Raw genomic sequence first — 21,285 nt, forward strand, 5'->3', positions numbered from 1 at the left:
TTTAGCGTTCCTTTTTTTTGAGACGTGTACTCCACCGTGAAACAACATTGCACTTTTAATTATGAGAATACTATTCATAAAAATGAGCTCTGCAAGATCCTCGGAAAGTGTCATTACCAACGCCTCTAGAAGTCTCGGTGACTTGCAGCTTTACCTAACACAAGAAAAAAGAATAAAAGTGGTGCCGCATTAATAGTGCCTTTTTCTAAACGTTCACTGAAGTATCACTGCGCGGCGACGACTGTAGCCGAATGGACATAAAACCGTAAGTTCTTCCATTTTGGAAGGAAAAGCTCTGCCAAACACCCTACCAGGTATTACACGCCAGTTGTAACGGGTTTTTCAAAAAGCCAATAACGACGCCTAAATACCAGCAGTAAACAATTCCCATACGGTACCCTTTTTTATCTCATATTTGACATTTGTCTAGTATACAGAGGTACAATTTTACACGACAGAACAACGCGTTAAAATTGTTGGGACTTATTATGAAAATGAGCGTTCATTAAGAACAACATATCGCAAATTTTGTGTTTTATTCGGGTGGAAATAATCGTCCGAATGAGTCGAAAATTCAAAGTTTGGTGAAACAATTTCAAGAAACTTGTTCTGTGGAGGACTGGCAGATCAAAAACAGGACGTGCTGCTGTAGCGCAAGGTGTTGCTGAACAACCTACACCCAACAACATCGATGCCTCGACGTTCTCAACAGGCATTCATGAATCGACTGTTTGGCGGATTTTACCTGTAGACGTGCTCAGGGTAGACATTGCATATATAATTGCTTAGAGCCGTACTTTGAATAAAAACAGTGAAGTTTTTGTATGAATCTAAATTTTTAAAAAAACTTGAAACCCCCTTTATATACAGGATTGCCGAGAAAGTCGTTCTAGATGCTTAAGGACATTATTATTTAGGTCATTTCTGATTAATTTGGCTATACAAATTTGCAGAATAGTTGAATGTATGAAACATATTTTTTTTTAATAATGTAAGGTAGGAAACATTATTAACTGTCAGGGCTTGGTTAAAATTTTATTTATGATTTTTGTTAATTCGCTGAGGTGTCACGCTTTGCCTATGCCACTGCTCCATCCAGATATAGATTCAATATTTAAGGTAGACCATTTTTTAATGAGTTGAAAGATCTGTGCCGTTTTCGTATCTGGAACCGCTTTCGTATAACTTCAGAGTGGCGTTCCATTTTCCTCATTACAAGGCCTGTGCATGTGTGCCTGCGTCCAGGTACCGCTTTTGTATCCAGGTGTCGCTTTTTTCCGCGAAACCACTGATGATTCCAAGTTTCCTCGCTGTTTAGCATATTTTCGACTACATTGTCAGTGGTTATGTGGCCGACTGTGTGCGTGTCGCTAACCTAATCTAACCTCACAATGTCATGCACAATGGCTCGATCACCTGCAAAAGCATTTGTATTGCTTTTCAATAGAAGGAAAAAAATTAGTTTATGTGAACTAGGAATAATATTGGGCTTACCTTAGGGTACGTTGAGGTGAATAAATGGTGAGCTCCTGTAGTTATTTACCACTTTTCCTTTTCTGGTTTGTTGGTCAGATGGGATTTAAAGCATTTATGCATAAATTAACGGAATCCAGCTAATTAAAAAGTATTTCTCTATCAACCATATCAAAAGCTTTTGTAACATCAACAAATAGTCCACTACATTTACTGTCTAAGCCCTTGTAAATATGCGAACAAAAGAAATAACAGAAAATTGGATCTATCGATAGAACAACCCTCAAAAATTTAGAGGTAAGGCATGCGGCTCCATTGCGGTGCCAATAGAGAGGAAGCAAAACTTACTTTAAAAATTCTGCATGTATGTATGTATGTATGTATGTAAATAAATGCTTAACGGTTTTTTTGTTAATAGTACGTCACAACGCGTGTCTCACCTTGTACTAAACATATTTATCCCTCACCCGAACACTCTCATATCTACAAAATATGCAAATTAAGGCGGAATGGATTTATTTGCTCAATTAATTTAACAAATTACCGGCCATTACGCAGGGGCGGGAAGTTTTAAATAGTTGTTGAAAGCAACGGATTAACAATGTTTGTATTTCTCATTAAAAACTGACAACTGTATTATAAACACAAAAGTGTGTGTGTGAGTGTTTACATATTTTATATATTTACTTGTGTGGGTGCGATTTTGCCATAAGTGTGACAATTTGAAAAGTGAAATTTGATTTTTTGCCCCTCATAAATCGCTCATAATCATTGGAAGGTAGCTGAAGCTTTCATGGTTCGCGCATTCACAAGTCATTACCCCGAAGCGTTGTCATTAGGCTGACAAAGCGAACAAAAAATTTCACGGAAGTTACTACGGACGGTAAGACTTATTATGTGCTCTTCACATACATATGTATACATGTAGTATATGTACTTAGCCAATACAATACTAATGCGCCCATTTAAGTAAGTCCCCGAATGTCGGTTCATATGTATCATATGAATGCTCTAGTCAAACGGTAAACTTATGCTTACATAAGGATATAAATGTGCATATGAATGCATATGTATGTATTCGCATGGAATATTCATAAAATTTGTTGCATTTAAAAGTGAACATCACATTACTGACACACATTCTCCTAACCTAATCTAATTACCTGGCAGTACAGGTTTCTGCGTCGGCGACAATCCATCGCAATGCTCGTGTGTTGGAACGTAATGATTTGCTTTGCTTTGGGCCTGTTTTATAAGTTAACTTCTTGGTCGAGCGAGCACGTCGAGCACCAACTTCCTACACTTTTTGCTGGCGTTTGTAAACAATTAATGGTAGTAGTAAAGAAAATAAAGCAAGAAAGTGGTGAAAATAAAATTAAAAATAAGAAAAATGCGTCTGCTGGTGTTTCTGCAATATTTGCAGTTGCATTAAGTAGGAAACTTTCTATAACACAATGCCTTCCTGCACTTTCGTATGGCGTAACAGCTACAAGTATTTATGCCTGCAGCACCTAAAAAGCAAAAGGCAACGATGCGCATAAATATTTAATGCAATCAACTTGCTCGCGCAATTATACTCGTACAATATATGTATGTGCATGTATGGATGTGAGACTTCTGCCCAAGTATAGGGTAACTTCATTAGGGGGGTGGGTGGTTAAAGTCGCCAATGAAAAGCTATTAAAAACTGATTAACAATGCATGATTACATACACTGTGCTTGTATGCGTAGTTTGCATTTCATTATGACTGCGTTGTGTTCTCAGATATCTGGACAGAATAATGAAATGAAATCGAATAGAAAAACATTAAAATGAACTAAAAAATATAAAATATAGCATAAAATTGAATGAAACGAAAGAAAATAAATTAAAATAAATGTATTAAAGTAAGTTGAATAAAAAAATCAGTCAGTCAAAAGTAGTTATTAGTAAAATTAGTAGTAAATGAAATATAAAAAAAAAAAAAATTTTAAATAAATAAATACAATAATAAAAAACAATTGAACTAAAAAACGAATCGAATTAAAAAATTCAAAATAAAATCGTCTAAAATAGAATCATATAAAATAAAATATTGTAAAATAACACAAAAATAAAAGCATTAAAATAAAATATAGTAAATAAAAACAAAATAAAAAATAAAAGTTTTAAAATAAATATAGTAAAAAATTGAATAAAACAAAATAAAGACAAAATGAAATAAAATGATATAATAAAATTATTAAATAAAAATGTATATTAACACAAAATTTTAAATAAAATATATTAAAAAAAACAACTAAAAAACAAAAAATAATTAAATTAATAGTATAAAATAAAAGCATTTAAAATGAAATATGGTAAAATAACACAAAAATTACAATAATTAAAACAAATAATAAATCACCAAAAACAAACGTATTAAAATAGACATACTAAAAATAAAAAAAGATAAAATATAATATAATAAAATTAAACAAATTAAACAAATTAGAAATCAAATACAACCAATGAAGAAACCCAAATTCTAATATGATATAATATATCGCCCCCTTAGTATAACAATGTGCTATGTGCTCATAGGCTATTTTTTTTTTTTTTGAATTTTTGGATTCTCCATCGTCGATTTTATATGTGGTCAAAATTTTGTCAAATTCTAGTTCCACAAAGTGGGTCAAAACGTCAGTCAAAAAATAATAAATATTTACAGACATAACGAGATTTGAGTGAGAGCTACTTTCGACAAAAAGTTTGAAATTCATTTTCTCAAAACATCAAAAAATTTATAGGCTATTTTAATACTAAGGGGACGATATATAAATATGATAAAGTCAAGTGAAATAAAAGTTGATAAAGTCAAGTGAAATAAAACATAATAGAATAAAAATTAAAAATTTAATATTTAATAAAATAAAAAAAAATCACATGAAATAAAGACGTAAGATTATATTATTATAAAATATAATAATTAAAAAATACTCAAAATTTTACAAATGATCAAAAAATAAAATTGAGGCAGAGACTTTAAATAAAATGCAATAAAAAACAACTAAAAACTTAAACACAATATAATAGAAAAAATATGAACTAAAAAAACAGCTAAAAATAAAATAATTCATAAAAAAAATTTAGAAAAATTTTGTAATATATAATGAAATAAAATATAATAAATTAAAAAAATTAAAAATAAAAATTTTAATGTAAAAAGTTAAAAATAATTTTTTAAAATAAAATATAGTAAAAAATAAAATAAAGTATAATTGAAGTAAAAAAAGTAAAACAAATTGGAAAACAGACAGAAATTAAATATGAATGAAATAATATTAAATATGAAATGGAAAAGAATTTGTTAAGATGCTATTAAATATGAAATAGAAAAATTTAAAAATAAAGCATACAATAAGTTAATAAATATAATATAATGAAAAGAAAAGTTAAAACATGTTTAATAAAATTAAATAAAATCAAAAATTATACAATACAAGATATTATATAGTAACTTTAGAAAATTAAGTAAAAAAATTCAGTAAACTAAAACATAATAAAATAAATAAAAAACCGATAAAAATTAAAGTATAAACTACATTAAAAAAAAATAACCAAAAAAATAAGAGAATTGAAAAAATATAAACGTAAAACATGAAAAAAAAATATGGTAAAAAAATATTAAAAGTAATAAATATAAAATAAAATAATATATAATAAATATATAAATAAAAAAATACAATATAATTGAATTAAAAAAAAAACCTAAAATAAAATAAAATAAAATAAAGTAAAACAAATTAGGAAACAAAAATTAAACAAAATGAATTAAAATAAAAAATATTGAATTGAATAAAATAAAACCAAATAAAATAAAATATAATAAAATGGAAAACTGAAAAACAGTTTAATAAAATAAACTAAGATAAAAAAATAAAGTTTCGTAAAATAAACAAATATTAACAAATTAAAAAAAGATTAAAATAAAATGAAATGAACTAATAAAAGGTGATCAATTTAGAGGTATCCGAATTCAAATTGAAATACAAAAACGAAAATTTTAATTTATTGGGCAATATTTATTATTTTTGCGTAGAACCATTCAACACGTTAACTTTTTAAGATAAACCCTTTCAAATGTTGGCAATTACTGCGCCATAATCGGCCATCCGCACACACCAATTTTGAGTGACTAAGTTTAGTAATGTTGGCTTCCAATACCTCAGTCGAAGCTGGTTTATGCACAAAGCATTTAGAATTTACATAACCCCACAAATAAAAGTCCAATAGTGTGATATCACACGATATTTGTTGCCAGCCCACTGGCCGAAGTCGAGAGATGAATTCCTCACAGAAGCGACGACGCGGTAAATCCATTGTTTCACAGGCTGTGTGGCATATAGCGCCGTCTTGTTGGAAACAAATGTTGTGGAGATCACGGGCTTTAATTTCCGGCATCAAGAAGTCGTTTATCGTTCAATCGTTCATCGGCAATTCTGCTTATTGACGTAGCCATTAAGCCAAAAATGGGCTTCATCGCTGAACACCAAAAGTTGACCTGAGTGTGCGATGAACACTTTTCACAGAGCGTCGATTTTCATAATACAATTGTACGATTTGTAAACGTTGTTGAGGCGTACATCTTTTCATGATGAAATGTCAATGAATACTGAAAATATTATGTATTTAGTTTGACAGTAGTCACGCGTCATCTGTCAAAAAATCCTTATTGAAAAAGTACCTCCAATCTGATCACCCTCTACAAACCAAGAATTTGTTAAAATAAAATTTTTTCATTGGTAGCAGCGTAGTCTGACTGTACAGGTATAGCCGTGAACCCGATTAGCACATGAAGTGCCATTTTGATACGGTTTTCTTCCAAGAACCTGTGATATAGTATTGCAACTTGAACTAGACAATAAATCTACTTTTATTAGTTGACGAGTACATGAAGTCTCCTTCAAATTTTCGGAGATTATGGTAAATTTGTCATAAAACTACTTACTATTTATTTAAATCAGTCGTATTGATTAAAGTGGAAAACAACTGTGAATATTGCATACTGAATGTACGAGTATTTCACATCTTCGGCTCGAATATTATTTAAATCCAATAATTTGTGACAGTAACAAAACTGTTGACAATCCAAATAAGTGAAAACGCCTACGTTGATAATTTACATACCATATGCTTGCATACATACATACATATAACTAGACAATAATCTAACATGTGTCATATTGCAATAGAAGTATTATAAATTCATTTTCAGTTTAAAGCAACAGCATAATTTGTAGGCAAAAACTTTCGATTTCATCTTGGGCGTCAAATGAGTTTAAATCGAAAGTCTAAGCTGATTGCTGTCAAGTGGGGAAAAGAGTTCGGTTTCTTGTAACCACAATATACTTAATAAAGATTGAATTTTCATTTATTGATATAACAAATTGTGGGCGTCGCATTATTGAACCTCGGTCAATGTATTGAACTAGGTGTTGCAAGTGCAACAACAACCTTCAATGCTGGGCAACTTAGCTAAACGTAGAGAAAAAGTGACGGTGGACGTTGAATGATAAAACTTCAAGTGCGGATACGTGCGCATTCCATCTCCCGTCCGATTAATAACTTCATTAGTTATAAACTTTTTTATAGTTAAATGTAGGTTTGCACGAAATGCTCATAAAGTTTAAGAAAAACAAAGGCGTGAAAGACATTTCTAAATATTTATTCATGTCCAATAAAACTGTCACTTAAATAGTTAATAAGTTTTGTATTTTGATTGCTTTGAAAAGAGAAATTTATAAAATCTCAATGATTCGCTGACAGCTGGTCAAGTAGATTGAACTTGCGCATGCGTAAAGTAGACTCTCGTCATTTGTCCGGCAAATCGTTTGTATTTTTCCTTTTTGAATCATAGGTTGTTTTGACACCGACAGCTTTTCCATGCTTGAAATCTTGAGTATAAATTGGTCGCTTTGCGCTTCAAAGCGAGCATAAATAAAATAACCAAAAGATTTTGACAAAATTTGAATTTATTATTAGAAAATTAACAAAGTAAAATGTCACATTTCAACTGCAAACTCTGCAACCATCGACCACAGCTCGGCCTCCCACGTAGTTATGCATAGCTGCATAGCTAAATAGCCAAAGCCAGATACAATAATTTCTCTAGCACTGAAGTCATTCGTGAATAACTTACAATAAAAATTTTCTTCCTTTGAGATGCAACAACATCGACCAATTTTTATCAATTTCATATAATGGGAGTTGTATGATACTTCTCAGGAATTCCTTCTCCCATTGGCGCAGCTTGCTCGGTGTGCTAAATACAATCACCGATAGAATCAAGTAAAATCAAGAAAAATCAATATGCTTACCTTTTGATATACTGTATATTTTGGGAGCAAATCTTGTGACCTGTAAGGCTTGTAACATTTTCACCTGGCTTTAGAAGCTCATACGCACATCGAATTTTTTCATTAAAAGCGCTAAAACTTTGGAATTAACTGAAAAAAAGTTAAATTATTCTTTTTTCCTATGCATTCTGGCATATTATTTCTTTTAATTTCGCGAAAATGACGATCACCGTTTGCGCATCCTAGTCGAGCACTTTCGAAAGACATCTTCGCATAAATGAGGCTTAATTTCATAGAGAACGCCAGTTATGTTGGCTTTCGACGCAGCAATCGTTTGTAGTTTGCCTACATAGACCAGATATTTTACGCAGCGACATAGAAAATTGTGGAGCAACGTTAAATTACTGGATTTTAATATCCAGAGAAGTTCGCCGACACGCGGGATGACGTAGCACTCGAACCTCACTTCAAGTAAATAAATTTTTTTCCATGCAACAGGGCAAGTAGCGCCGTTCTGTTGAGCTCACATGTTTGAGGCATCTATACCATCCATCCTATGTCACAACAAGTTTGTTATCATCGATGTCATTCGATATCGGTCGCTAAAAACAGTGAGTGCAGATGAAATAAGTGCCGATGATACCGCCGAACCAAAATCCACAATAAACAGTGAGTGAATCTGTCCTGGGTGCCTCATTACAAATCCAGCAATTTTGCTTGTTTACGAACCCACTTAACCAAAACAGAGGGTCATCACTGAAGATGGATGGATTAGTGTTCTATGACTAAATTTCAAAATTTTGAGATTACAAAACTACTAAATTCAATATCGTTGGCATGTCCGGGTTTTAATGTTCAAAGCTCCACATAAATAGCATAGCAAAAACGTGTTTTCTAGAAAAATTTACTTATTGATAATTTTATTGTTGTATACGGCAGGGATTAAAATCATAATAATACAGGCTTGAGACAGTGCGGTGATTAAAAAAAATGAATTTAGATTTCATAGACAATGGTTCTAAAAATGGCCAGTTTTCACACTTTATTTCATTAGTTAGGAAAAACTATGGCTTATATAAAGTGGGGCAAAATTATTCACCCTATCGGGAGGCTTATAATTTTTGCAAATGGCGTTGTACGTCTATCATATTTTACACTTTTGAACTAGACAGCTGCAGTATACAATCAGGAAATGGAGCATACATAGGTCAAAATAAAGATGTCCATCACTTTTCTATTTAATAAAAAAGTTATTCAAAAACAAATGATTAATTTTACGCCACCTTCTACTTAGACTTGCCCAGGACAAAGATTCCTTGTTTTGCTCTGCTGAGCCGCGATTCATGCATGTTTCTGAACTTATGATTCATGCGTGCTCCTACCACAGGTATTTGAGCTAAAAAAGATGATATGACAGATTATCTACCGAGACTCGGGCTAACCAAATACAACTCAATTTCTCACCATTTTGCCTTGGCAATGAAAAATACAATAGTTCATATAATTAAAGTTAATAAATATTTTGGGTACAGTTTTGAATTATATATGTACATACATACATACATACAACATGTATGCCTTACTACCTCACGCATACCTACCGCATATACATATACGCAATCGCATCTACAATACTATTCGTCATTGTGCTCAATTTTAAATGGACCGCATCCGCGAAAAGTCTCAGCTCTTCTTCTATGCCTGCTACGTACGCATCGTATTCACTTTCGGTTGCTTGGTCATCAGCCCCATCTAATGAAGGCGCAACGTTTGCCAATTGCTGCGGAAAATAGCCAATTCACTGATACTCGTAATCCGCGCGACATGTTTATTTTATTCACAGCGTTTTTCTGTTTATTTGTCATTTTTCGAATACCTGATATACATAGGTATGTACATGTGTATGTATGTATATAAATGCATACCCTGCATGAAAAGTCATTGGCTTCGAATTCGTACGTTTCTAAATGGCAACTAATGAACTTTATGGCTTTGAAAAATTTTATATATTTATTTTACACAATACTTTAGTTAGAAGGTAAGCAAATATAAATGAAGGTGCAGCTAAATAATATTCTAGAATAGCACCACGAGCTGTTCCCCTTGGTTTTGTATGCCAATAACTACATATGAAATATTAATTCATATGACTTATTAATTAATTTTCAGAAGATTGCTTAGAATCTTCACATAAAGGCATTAGAATACACATTTTTTTTACTTAAAGAGTGTGCAGGCCGAGGGTAGAAAAGAGAGAAAGCAGTGTGTGAGTTATTAGCCAGTTATTTGATGGTTATTAATTAGAGCTTGACAGCATGGACGGGCTTGGTGCTGCCAATGAGCAGTCTGCAATCGCCAGATAGGCAGACTAAAGCCAGCGGTAATCGTCCAGAATACGAAGGTTGTTGCTGTTGTAACCGCACAAACATTTTCCATAAATGTTTGAGAAAGTGACAGTTTGCTGAAGTCACAGCCTTGGCCGCATATACTTAAATCCGGGTCGTTCCGGCAAAGTAGAACCGATTATTTAACGAATACGAATAGAAAAAAAACAGTAATATAGGGTGGGCCATGTAAAATTTGCTTTTTGAATCGGCTATAAAAAAAACACTAATCAATATTTTTTCAAACTTTTTTTTTTATTTTGAAGATTGAACATTGTCATTTATGAATAAAAAATAATATCGTTCAAATGACTGCCACGACTGGCTTTACAGTAGGCCATTCGATCAACCCAATTTTTAAGCACATTTTCGATTGTTTGGGCTCCAATTTCATGAATGGCAACTTCGATTTCGTATTTTAAAGCATCAATCGTCTCTAGATGGTTTGCATAGCATTTGTCCTTAAGGGCTCTCCACAAAAAATAGTCCAACGGGCTTAAATCACAGCTCCGAGGCGGCCAATTGATATCGGCCCACCCTGTATTAAAATTTTACTTGCATGAATTGTAGGCGTGGCAATTGGCCAATTATTGCAGTTTTTGATCAAAAAGTTCCTGGAATATATTCAGAAACCTCAAAATACAAGTTTATTTCTATACCTATCAAACAGAGAAAAATCGCAGGGAGCCATATCAGGTGAATTTGATGGCTATTGGTTGGTATTCGTTTCGTTCTTAGTCAAAATTTCTCGGTTAATAATGGTATTTTTTGACTCGATCAAACAGAAAAAAATCGTACAGAGCCATATTAGGAGAGTTCGATGGCTGCTGGATAGTATTCGTTACGTTCTGGGTCGAAAATCTTAGATAATGATGACACTGTACGACGGTGCGTCATCGTTCAACACCCTCCAATTGTTTTCCAACAACTCCTCTCTTTTTTGGTGAAAATATTCACCTAAGCGTGGTACAACACCCAAATTATAGTCTTTATTAACTACCAAAAATTCCATAAAAACCATGAGCAGCGCTTTCTTTTTTGACTGAAAACAAAGTTTTTTTTTAATCTTAGCTCTTTCGCAGCGCTCACTCACTCGCCTGATGTCTGGATTGCGTGTCGTACTCATAAACCCACGTCTCGTCTCCAGTAATGATACGTTAGATGAATATAAGGTCGGGGCCTTGGAAATCATGTCTTTGGCGATATCAGCGCAGTTCTTTTTGCATGAAATTGAGGTCCTTTGGGACCAACTTTACAACAACACGGCGTAAACATAAATCATTAACTACAATGTCATGGACGGATCCATAGTCAATTTCTTAACATTTCAAAGGTATTCGCACCTTTGAATCCATTTAAAATAATCGATGTGGCAAGGTAATAAAGAAAAACAGAACTCAAATCAGTTACTTAGAGCGTCACCTAGCGCTTGTTCCGGGAACGCTTTGATCAAGTAAGTCATATAGTCATTCAAAGACATCTGATAGGCAGTCAATGAAACGTGTTTGTAGACAACAGCGTCGCATCTTAGCCAGAGCTTTAACACTCCCAACTTCCTGCACGTTTCTGCAAATGCACATTCTATTACCGATATCCCTACAGGTATACTTCCCATGTCTTTATACTTGGAGAAGCGACCAATATCGCTAAGTCAAGGCTTGCAGAGAAATTAATGAGATTTCTACATTTTTGGCAAAATCCACCAAGGATAACTTAACACCTTTTCTTGCTAACACAACTACCGATTAATTCCCAAGGATGTTCCGTGAACAGAAATCCACCGTGGTCGCCTCTTTGGCCTCCGAGGTGATGTAGGGGAGTAGACATTCAATGGCATATTGGCTTTTAGAAAATAGAGTAAAATGTGTAAGCCCAGAGCAACCGCTTTTATTGTTGCCAATTCAGTATAAACTCAATCTACTCGTCGTATTATTATACCAATATCAATAGATATTACTTTTATATAGCATTTTTTATTGTTTTTTTTTATTATATAGCTTCTTTTGATCTGATGAGGATCTCGTTACTAAAGAACTAATTCGCATTTGTCAAAACAGTACCAACGGTGGGTCGGTGATATGCTTCACTATTTCAAGTACAGTAGATTCTGTTTTTATGCGGTAGATACGTTCCGCAAGAAACAAGATAAAAAAAAACAGCATAAAAAAAGCTACCAGTTCTATAGCAAAACTATAGATACGTTTCAAAAGTGCTAAGAACCGCATAAATCTGAAATAATGTAATAAAATCGCACAAAAAAGGGCACTAGTCCCATATTATTACTATAGATACGTTCCATAGACCGCATGAACCTGAAATAATTAAATAAAATCGCACAAACAAAATATTGTATTTTTGAAAATTATATCTTTATTTAAGAAACGTCGGAATCGAAAAATAAATTTACATCGTAAGAAATAGAATCAGACAATACCCACATGTTGCGCATTCGTTTAGGATTTGGCATAAAATCACTTTCGTCACTTGAGGAAATGTACACGTCTGATCTAGATAGTTATGCAGGCGGTTCCATACTTGTAGGGTTAGCATTTCTGATGTAATCTGTGATGAGTTTTTGCTTAGCTGGTTTAGAATCTTATTATATGTACAATTCCCGATAGGTCGACATGCATTTTTTAATTAAAAAAAACCGCACTATTTCAAAACCGCATAAAAAAAAGCCGCATAAAAGCAGAACCTACTGTATATTCTACGGGGTATATTTCCGCCTATTTATGCATACATAAATACATTTGAATTTGTATGTAAGTGTATGCGTATGCATTAGAAAGTGTTAGTAATTTTATTTGCGGAGCAACTAACACGTCAACCTAAAAATGCAGCATTCGCAAAGCATACGAATTCTTTGGTATTTTTGGCATCAAACAAACTTACGCATTGATTTCGACATAAGAATTGCACTAATGAGTTTATAGATAGTACATACCAGTGTGTGTTCGAGTGCGTGTAAATTTCGATGAGTGCATTAATTTGCAGCACAGGTTGAAATATAAGTATGCACCTCGTTGTTGAATGCCTTGTTTTCCGCCTCATTACTTTTACATTGTTTTGACTATTTTCTGCTTAAATAAATGAATCGTATTTAATTTAATTTATATTTTCTTACTTCACAGCATGCGAACTACGTACGACAAGCGGCTGAGGATTATTTAGCTCGCCGTCAAGCCCGCAACAAATCGATGACACGCTCAATGACTTCCGGCCTGGCCGGCCCCATTCTCGCTATGGGTAACGTGCATTATTTGCCAGCAGCAAAGAGCGGAACATTCTTTTCACGCGACAATGTATCAAATTTCATAACCTGGTGCCGGTAAGCTTAATTATTCTGCATATAAATATTATTTTCTATAAAAAGTTTGTAATTATTCTTGCTTGTCATTTACATCACAACTACTATATTCCGTGCAGACCAATACTAAATATTTACCCAAGTCATAATTTTTGTGAAAACGTTCACCTTCACTTATCTATAGTGGAATGAGAGCAAAACCTTATGAGACTACCTTGTCCCACCGGCAGCCTCTTGATGCCTCTCGATTTTCACTGAGTGAGGCCATAGAATAGCCTAAATAGAAGTACCAGAGTTGGATATTGTAAATTTTTCCTCATGGAACAAATTTTACTAATCCCATAATTTTTCATAAACAGCATTGCATTTATTGATTGCACTTTCGTATTTAAAATTTGAACTTTGTTTGATCGCCAATGAGCCCCAGCTGAACTGAATCGCGCTCGAGATAGGAATTCGTAATTTCCAAAGGGACAATATGTTTACCTATTATTTCTTTCGCCTTTCACTGTTATCTGAAATTTTCAGCCAATTCATGAAATAAATCATAAAGCGTACACTGCTTCCATCTTCTGCTTCCCATCAGGGAACTTCCTTCCCAAAAGCCCCGAATTGCAAAGCTCAACTACTTTTTAATGAATTACTTAACCACTACGATTTGTTCTCATATACAACCCGAGGCAAAATTATAAGTACACCACTATGTTTAATACTAAAACTTTCAAACTTTCTGCGAAAATTTTAAAGACTTTTCAAAATATCATAAAATTTCAACTTATTAATTTTCTGGGTATGTAGTTTTGTAACCCATCGAATTTTAGTAAAAGCAAAGTGCAGGTTGAATGTATTGCAATGAATTGTTCCAAGGAATAAATAATAATAAACTGCAAGTTTCAAGAGACAAGAAAACATCGTTAATTTTTAACAATTTTTCCTCCTGAGTTGTCACTACTTTAATAATTTTGTATCTGCAGTGTGCCCAGTGGCCGACACCTTGGCCTAAAAGATCTTTTGTGTCCATGTGCGACCTAAAAGATGTTTGCTACCATAGAAAGTACATGCTCGATTCTTTTTATAATTTAAACAAAGCAACAACAAATAAGCAGGCCACTTTGTCATCGAAAGAAGAAAAAACTAATCAGCCGCTCTAGCGATGTCATCCTGTATTTATGCGCCTTGGAACTACTATTAGTCGCAACCAGTGTTGCAAGAAAAATTTTGTCGAAAATAAATCAAGTGAAAAAAACTTAGAAAATTTTTTTTTTTAATGCAGGAACAAAATACGGAAGCAGCCTGCTCTTGCCTGGTAGGCAGACTAAAGCAAACGGCAATCTTCCAGGATACGTAGGTTGTTGTTGCTGTAACAGCATAGGCATTTCAAATACAGTAGGTTCTGTTTTTATGCGGTAGATACGTTCCGCAAGAAACAGCATAAAAAAAAAATAGCATAAAAAAAGCTACTAGTTCTATAGTAAAATTATAGATACGTTTCAAAGTGCTAAAACCGCATAAATCTGAAATATTGTAATAAAATCGCATAAAAAGGGCACTAGTCCCATATTATAACTATAGATACGTTCCATAGACTGCATGAATCTGAAATAATTAAATAAAATCGCATAAACTAAATATTGTATTTTTGAAAATTATATCTTTATTTAAGAAACGTCAGAATCGAAAAATAAATTTAAGTCAGAAATAGAATCAGACAATACCCACATGTTGCGCGTTCGTTTAGGATTTGGCGTAAAATCACTTTCGTCACTTGAGGAAATGTACACGTCTAGTTATGCAGGCGGTTCCATACTTGTAGGGTTAGCATTTCTGATGTAATCTGTGATGAGTTTTTGCTTAGCTGGTTTAGAGTCTTGTTTATATGTACAATTCCCGATAGGTCGACATGCATTTTGTAATTAAAAAAAAACCGCACTATTTCAAAACCGCATAAAAACAAGCCGCATAAAAACAAGCCGCATAAAAACAGAACCTACTGTATAGGGTTTTCCAATAACGGGTGTTATTTAGATTAGATTAGAGATGATTAACGATATTTTATGGCCGGAATTGGATGGCATTGATCTGGACAACCTTTATTTTCAACAAGACGGCGCTACGTGCCACACAAGCAACGAAACCATTAATATTTTCCGGGAAAAGTTTCCGGACCGTGTTATCTCTCGAAGAGGTGATCACAATGGGCCACCAGGTTCTGGATTATTCATTTTATTTTTTCCTTTAACTCCTAGCATAAGGCGTCAACTACGCCTCTACGCCAGCGGACACAGTTTTGAACTATGTAACCCAGTTCGTTCCACCTAACACCAAGTTCATTTCAGCTTCTGTTAAGCGTCTCCAGGTGGTACGTAACCTAACCACTCCTCGGCCTGGGCCTGCCGAGCAACATTCTCATTATTTTTTCAACCATATGCCCCATCCACTACCACATGCTTTCTCGAATTTCAGTCGCTACGGCGAGTTGGTTACCTCTTTGTAGCAGGTCCAAGTTAGATATGGTATGGGGCCAAAAATTCGCAAAAAACGGCACAGACAGCGGTTCACAAATGTTTGCATTCGTTTCGTAATTGTTGCGGTTACTTTCAATGTGGTACGGCACAGATTTGATAGTTGACATTGGTGTTTAATATGCCCAATTTAGTATGAAGGATGTCGTTATTTTGCCACAAAGGCGCAAGGATGCCAAAAGAGTCCAAAGGAGATGAAATATCTTTACTAACACTAACTTAACATCTACCTCAGTCAAGAGAGCAAAATTTCTCAATACTTTCATACTTTTGTTCGCCCACTGCAACCGGCTCTGATGTGGCTTCATTGAGATGCAGTGCTTTCGTTTTTCTAGCGTTGATCTTGAGTACGGATGATAGTACAAAAAACTTACAACTATGTGGAAGTGGCTGATTTTCACATGATTTAATTCGTTTCCTAGGCAGTATAGAAGCTCAAGAAAATAAAAATAACTCATACACCCATCTCATATTAACTCAGCGTTTTTCTACCTGCAACCGACCCTCTACTCTCAAACAAATGTTTTTTTGTAATCCTTGTAACTTTATTATCATTAAGCAATTTTTTAATAAAAAAATTTTGTTTCTTTTTTTTGTTTTGCAACTTCTTTATGCTTCCTAGAAAGAGCCTTAAGATAATCGAGTGCCTACTATTCGAAACGGACGATTTGATAATGCGAAAAAACGAGAAACATGTAATCCTTTGCCTACTTGAAGTGGCGCGTCGCGGCGCAAAGTTTGGTAAGTTTTGCCAATGCTCCCAACACCATTCATTTATGCCTGCCAATATTTGCATTATTGTTGTGAATTTGTATATTAGTCATATGTATCATACTAGCAATACGGCATACATACATTCATATATGTAAACTGTACCTGTAATTGCATCGTATTAACAGGTATGCTCGCACCCATGCTGGTGCAGATGGAGCGACAAATCGATCGAGAAATCGCCGCCGACAACAAAGCGAATGGAATTGGGTGTGGCACACAAACAGACAACGCTGATGCGATTGGCACCCAAACCGAGATCGGCATCAATACCGATAATGTCGCCACTGAGACCGACATGTTCGATAGCGATTCGGAGAATGAGGATGATGACGATAATAGCCCAATGCTAATGTACGGACCACAGCCACAAATTATCACCAACGATCTGAAGAGCCTGGATGAGATGGTAAGTCAACTATTTAGGAGTAGTGAGTGAATAAAATCTAAGACGAAAACAAAAAAATATGATCATTAACCCGAATGTATGTAATTTGCGACGGAATTAGGCTAAACTATGCGTCATTAACTTTGCGCATGCTCAGGAAACATTAACAAATATTTACAAAATCTGATAAGCTTACAACTACAACTTGCATATATGTAGGTGTAGGTAACACATGTATTATACTTGTACTTATGATGAATTTGGAACCCAAAGAAAGATATAAAAACTTACATACATATTTTTCATAAATGAGCAGATAAACTGCAATATTTTAGCACATAACATCTTCAAAAAAACATTAGAAAGAAAAAAAAACAAAGAAAGATATAAAAACTTACATACATATTTTTCATAAATGAGCTGATAAACTGCAATATTTTAGCACATAACATCTTCAAAAAAACATTATAGTTGGTAACAGTTGAAAATATGAAAACAGATTATCGTTTGATATTGACTTAATATTTTGGCGTCATTTATTTTTTTCAATTTTCTTGCAAAGTAACACGTCTTGGCTGTTTAAAAATTGTATGATTGTAAGCTGTAAAAAATATTTAAAGTATCGATCAAAAAATTTAAAGTTTATGGTCGTTGTCAAAGGAACATTTCACACTAAAAAAAATCATTTTCTGTTTTTTGTTTGTTCCATTCAGTTGTGAGTTTCAGGGTGTTAGCAGTAGATGTCAGCAAAAAGAAAATTCGGTACATTTTACAGCTTTTGATAAAAGCGAACATGCAAACCAAGCCGCGGAATTTATGAATAGTGTTCATAGTGACGATACTCTAACAGCTAATTACAGTCGATTCCGTTCAGGAATTTTTGATGTTAAAGAAAATGTCGATGATGTCGATAAAATCACAGAAATAATCGAAGTTGGCCAGGATGTCAGTAGTCGTAGTATAGCCCAGGACCTAAAAAGCCCATGAAACCGTTTTAAACCATTTTTGGAGAAAGTTTACGCAAAAATAATGGATTTACTTTTCCCTGAACTAATATTAGAAAGCGTTTTTTAATAGCGATCGCTCCTCAGCAGGCAAAGGCTGACTTCCATGCGCCTTTCTGGCTTCCATGCTTCTCATAAAAATCATCTGCAGTTTGAAATTAGCATAAAACTGTAGATCCCTCCAATTATAAGTCAGTCATCAAAACGTACGCCATGAATTGGAGAAGAAAATCGACCAAACACCTGACGCAGAGGACGCCAATCATTAGAGTAAATGCATACAGTTTATCATATCAGAGCAAAATTCATACTTGTATAGCTTTGATCTGGTCTAACCACGAACTGAAAGTTAAAAAAATCGGAAGGCAACTATGGTTAGCTTACATACGAATTATAGCTAATATTTTAAATGTAATAAAAAAAATGATTTAGTTTAGTCAATATGAGATCAAGGCCTTTGGGTCGACAACGACCAGCTCAAAATGTCCTCAAGAATGGCGAAGATCCCTTCTGACAGTACTCGGTCGTGGAATATACACCTTGAGTTTTAAAAAATTAGGAAGAATGCGATTGTGTGGGAAAATGTACTGAGACAGAATTTCAGCTGTACTCCCTAATATTATAATAAGAAATAGGACCACATTTACTTGGAAATTTTATACTAATCAACATCAATATGGGCCAAGCGTCGGTTATGTACTGAACATACACTTACCCCCATGTTTGAGCAGATATATGAAAATCAATACTGCACACAATTTCTGTCAATGTCTATGCCAATTTGCGCTTGTTTTCGTTAATTGATTTATGATACAGTTACCCAGTGGTTCCCAACCAATGAAGACTTTTGATTTCTTGGCTACTTGGGAACTAGCATTTCATCGAATAGATGATATCCAGTAGTCTAATACCTACTGCATTACCTCCAATCTCTTTTAGCCATGTAATGTCAAATTTTTGTATAGCTGATAAAGTATTGGCGAAGTAAAAGTTCTAAATGGTTTCCACTAGATATCTTCAAAAACTGTTATTTCACAATTTTCTGCTTGGTGAAACCATCATCGCCATAGTAACGGATTAATGCACATCCTCGGTGGGTCTGAACGCGACTTTCTCCAAACACATTCCATCAATAGAAGAGTGGGCGGAGTGCAGCATTTAGAGACTATCTTCTTATTCCTCTTTGTTTTTTGTTATAGGCTTCTAGCCTATTTTTCTTCATGCAATATATGTAAATTACATTTCATTACACGAGTAAACATAAAAATCATTAGAATCACAAATCCAATATAATGAAATAAAAATAAAATATTATATGATAAAAAGAATTTTATGTGTCTTCAATTGTCGTAGATATCTAGCTCTCCTTCCATCGTTTTAGAGTTCTTTCCGGTGCAGTTTTCCATTTGGTTTGGAATCTCTAGCAATTCCTATAACATTCCAAGCATGTTTTTGCAATTTCCGCTCGCATAAACATTTTTACGGGTGGCTCGAAGTCGAACGGAAGATTTAAGGGAGGAGTAATCTACAAGGAGCTCACCATTAAACTGAAATTCAGACTACCGAACCACTGTAGTGTTTTCCAAGCAGAGAGAGTGTTTTCCAATCAAAGAAACAGTTTATTGGTTGCTTACTTGTGTAACTACTGTAGTTGGTTGGTGCAAAGTTGTTAGATTTTTTTGGCCGCGAGTAGATGGAGGGCTCTTGGGGGACTTCGAAGGCTAACAAAGTTGGAGCTCTTGAATTTTTTGGTTGTCCTTACCGAACATGGTCCGTTAGGTATCCACTCGGTGAGACTTGGTATTGCTTCGAGTCCTTTATAAAGCAGAATATACCGTTTGCTAAAAAGGAATCTGATCCGTTGCATTTTATTGCTCTTTGCGTCATTTTACTAATCGGCACATTTTAAACTTTTTCTTTAGGGCTGCTCAAATCGAAAGGCATTTTTTCCAAAAAATTCAACCAAAATTGGTAAACCTTAAATATTTATGCAGTGTATGTGTGTAAAAGGCTAATACACCACGTAAATAGTACATATGTAAGCCTGTAAATTTATGGATTTTTTTTTTTCAGAGGCATCCGTGCTCTAAAGTTTTTCATTTAGATTTGAAAAGAAAAACGTTACTTGTAAATTAAAGCGACCAGGCAATTGAATAAGTACGGATAAGTACTTCAGGGGACATTGGCGGCTTGATTTTATTGATTTTCACAGGGCTGTAGAAGTTGCCGTTATTTGTTTTCATTTCCATTTTTACAGTGTTTCGTGGTCACGTTTTCTAAGTCGGTTGCGCGTGCGCAATTTCGCCAGACAAAAAACGCCGTTCGCATGGACAAAGCGTAAAATGTGATGTTGCCATAATGTGTTTTGTTCCCAATCGACTAGCCATGTCTTACTAACAACCGGTGGCCATAACGGCCAACAACTGACATGTTCGTTTGCACAAATACTCGCACTCCTCGTACCCATATATCCATATGTAGGTATGTAGGATTGTATGTATGTATATATGCATACTAATGTTACTTGCAACAACAAATAATCAAAAGGCTTTTTCAATTTATTTAGATTTTCATTTGCTACATCAAGCTTTGGGCCGATTTTCATTTGAATATTTTCTGCTTTCTCGTTTGTTGGTTTTATTACTGAACCGCTTTAAGTACAAGAAAAAGGGAGAACTACGCAGTAGGCGCATAAAACTTTTCTTTGATCATGGAATATAGAGGAGAATTTATGAAAAGATTGGCAGAGAAAATAAAATGACTAAAGTAGGAATCAATTGCCAATGTAAGCCACGAATTGCACTTTAATACACATACATACATATGTACTAAGCTGTTTTGCATTTTTTCAACAATATTAGCAAGTTGTTTGTACTCTCTTTTTCATCGAACTGCTGTTATTTGCACCTATGCTTATGTTTATACATTTTTCACTTGGCTTATTCTTCTCCTTTCTGACCCTATGCTCCCACTGGAGTTAAGGGAAATTATATACCCTTTATTGGCAATTTTGAATGTGTTCACAGAAACAAACCTTTCGAATCTTCTTCCCCATGTTAACTTAGTACCCTTAGGAACAATAAAAAAGGCCACATCGTTTTCATTTAATCCTTC

General features: G+C 34.2%; 1 protein-coding gene across 3 annotated transcripts in view; it reads left to right on the forward strand.

The window, feature by feature from the left end:
* LOC128858172 (GAS2-like protein pickled eggs) overlaps positions 1–21,285 on the forward strand; it is a 223,850-nt gene that overhangs the window by 181,402 nt on the left and 21,163 nt on the right. For all 3 annotated transcript variants that reach the window (XM_054094217.1, XM_054094216.1, XM_054094218.1), the window contains 3 exons: positions 13,311–13,507; positions 16,631–16,749; positions 16,908–17,188. In XM_054094217.1, the coding sequence (XP_053950192.1) occupies positions 13,311–13,507; positions 16,631–16,749; positions 16,908–17,188 (597 nt within the window). The remainder of the gene's footprint in view (positions 1–13,310; positions 13,508–16,630; positions 16,750–16,907; positions 17,189–21,285) is intronic.

Source organism: Anastrepha ludens, chromosome 3, assembly GCF_028408465.1.
Source record: "Anastrepha ludens isolate Willacy chromosome 3, idAnaLude1.1, whole genome shotgun sequence".
In the NCBI taxonomy this organism is placed as follows: Eukaryota; Metazoa; Arthropoda; class Insecta; order Diptera; family Tephritidae; genus Anastrepha; species Anastrepha ludens.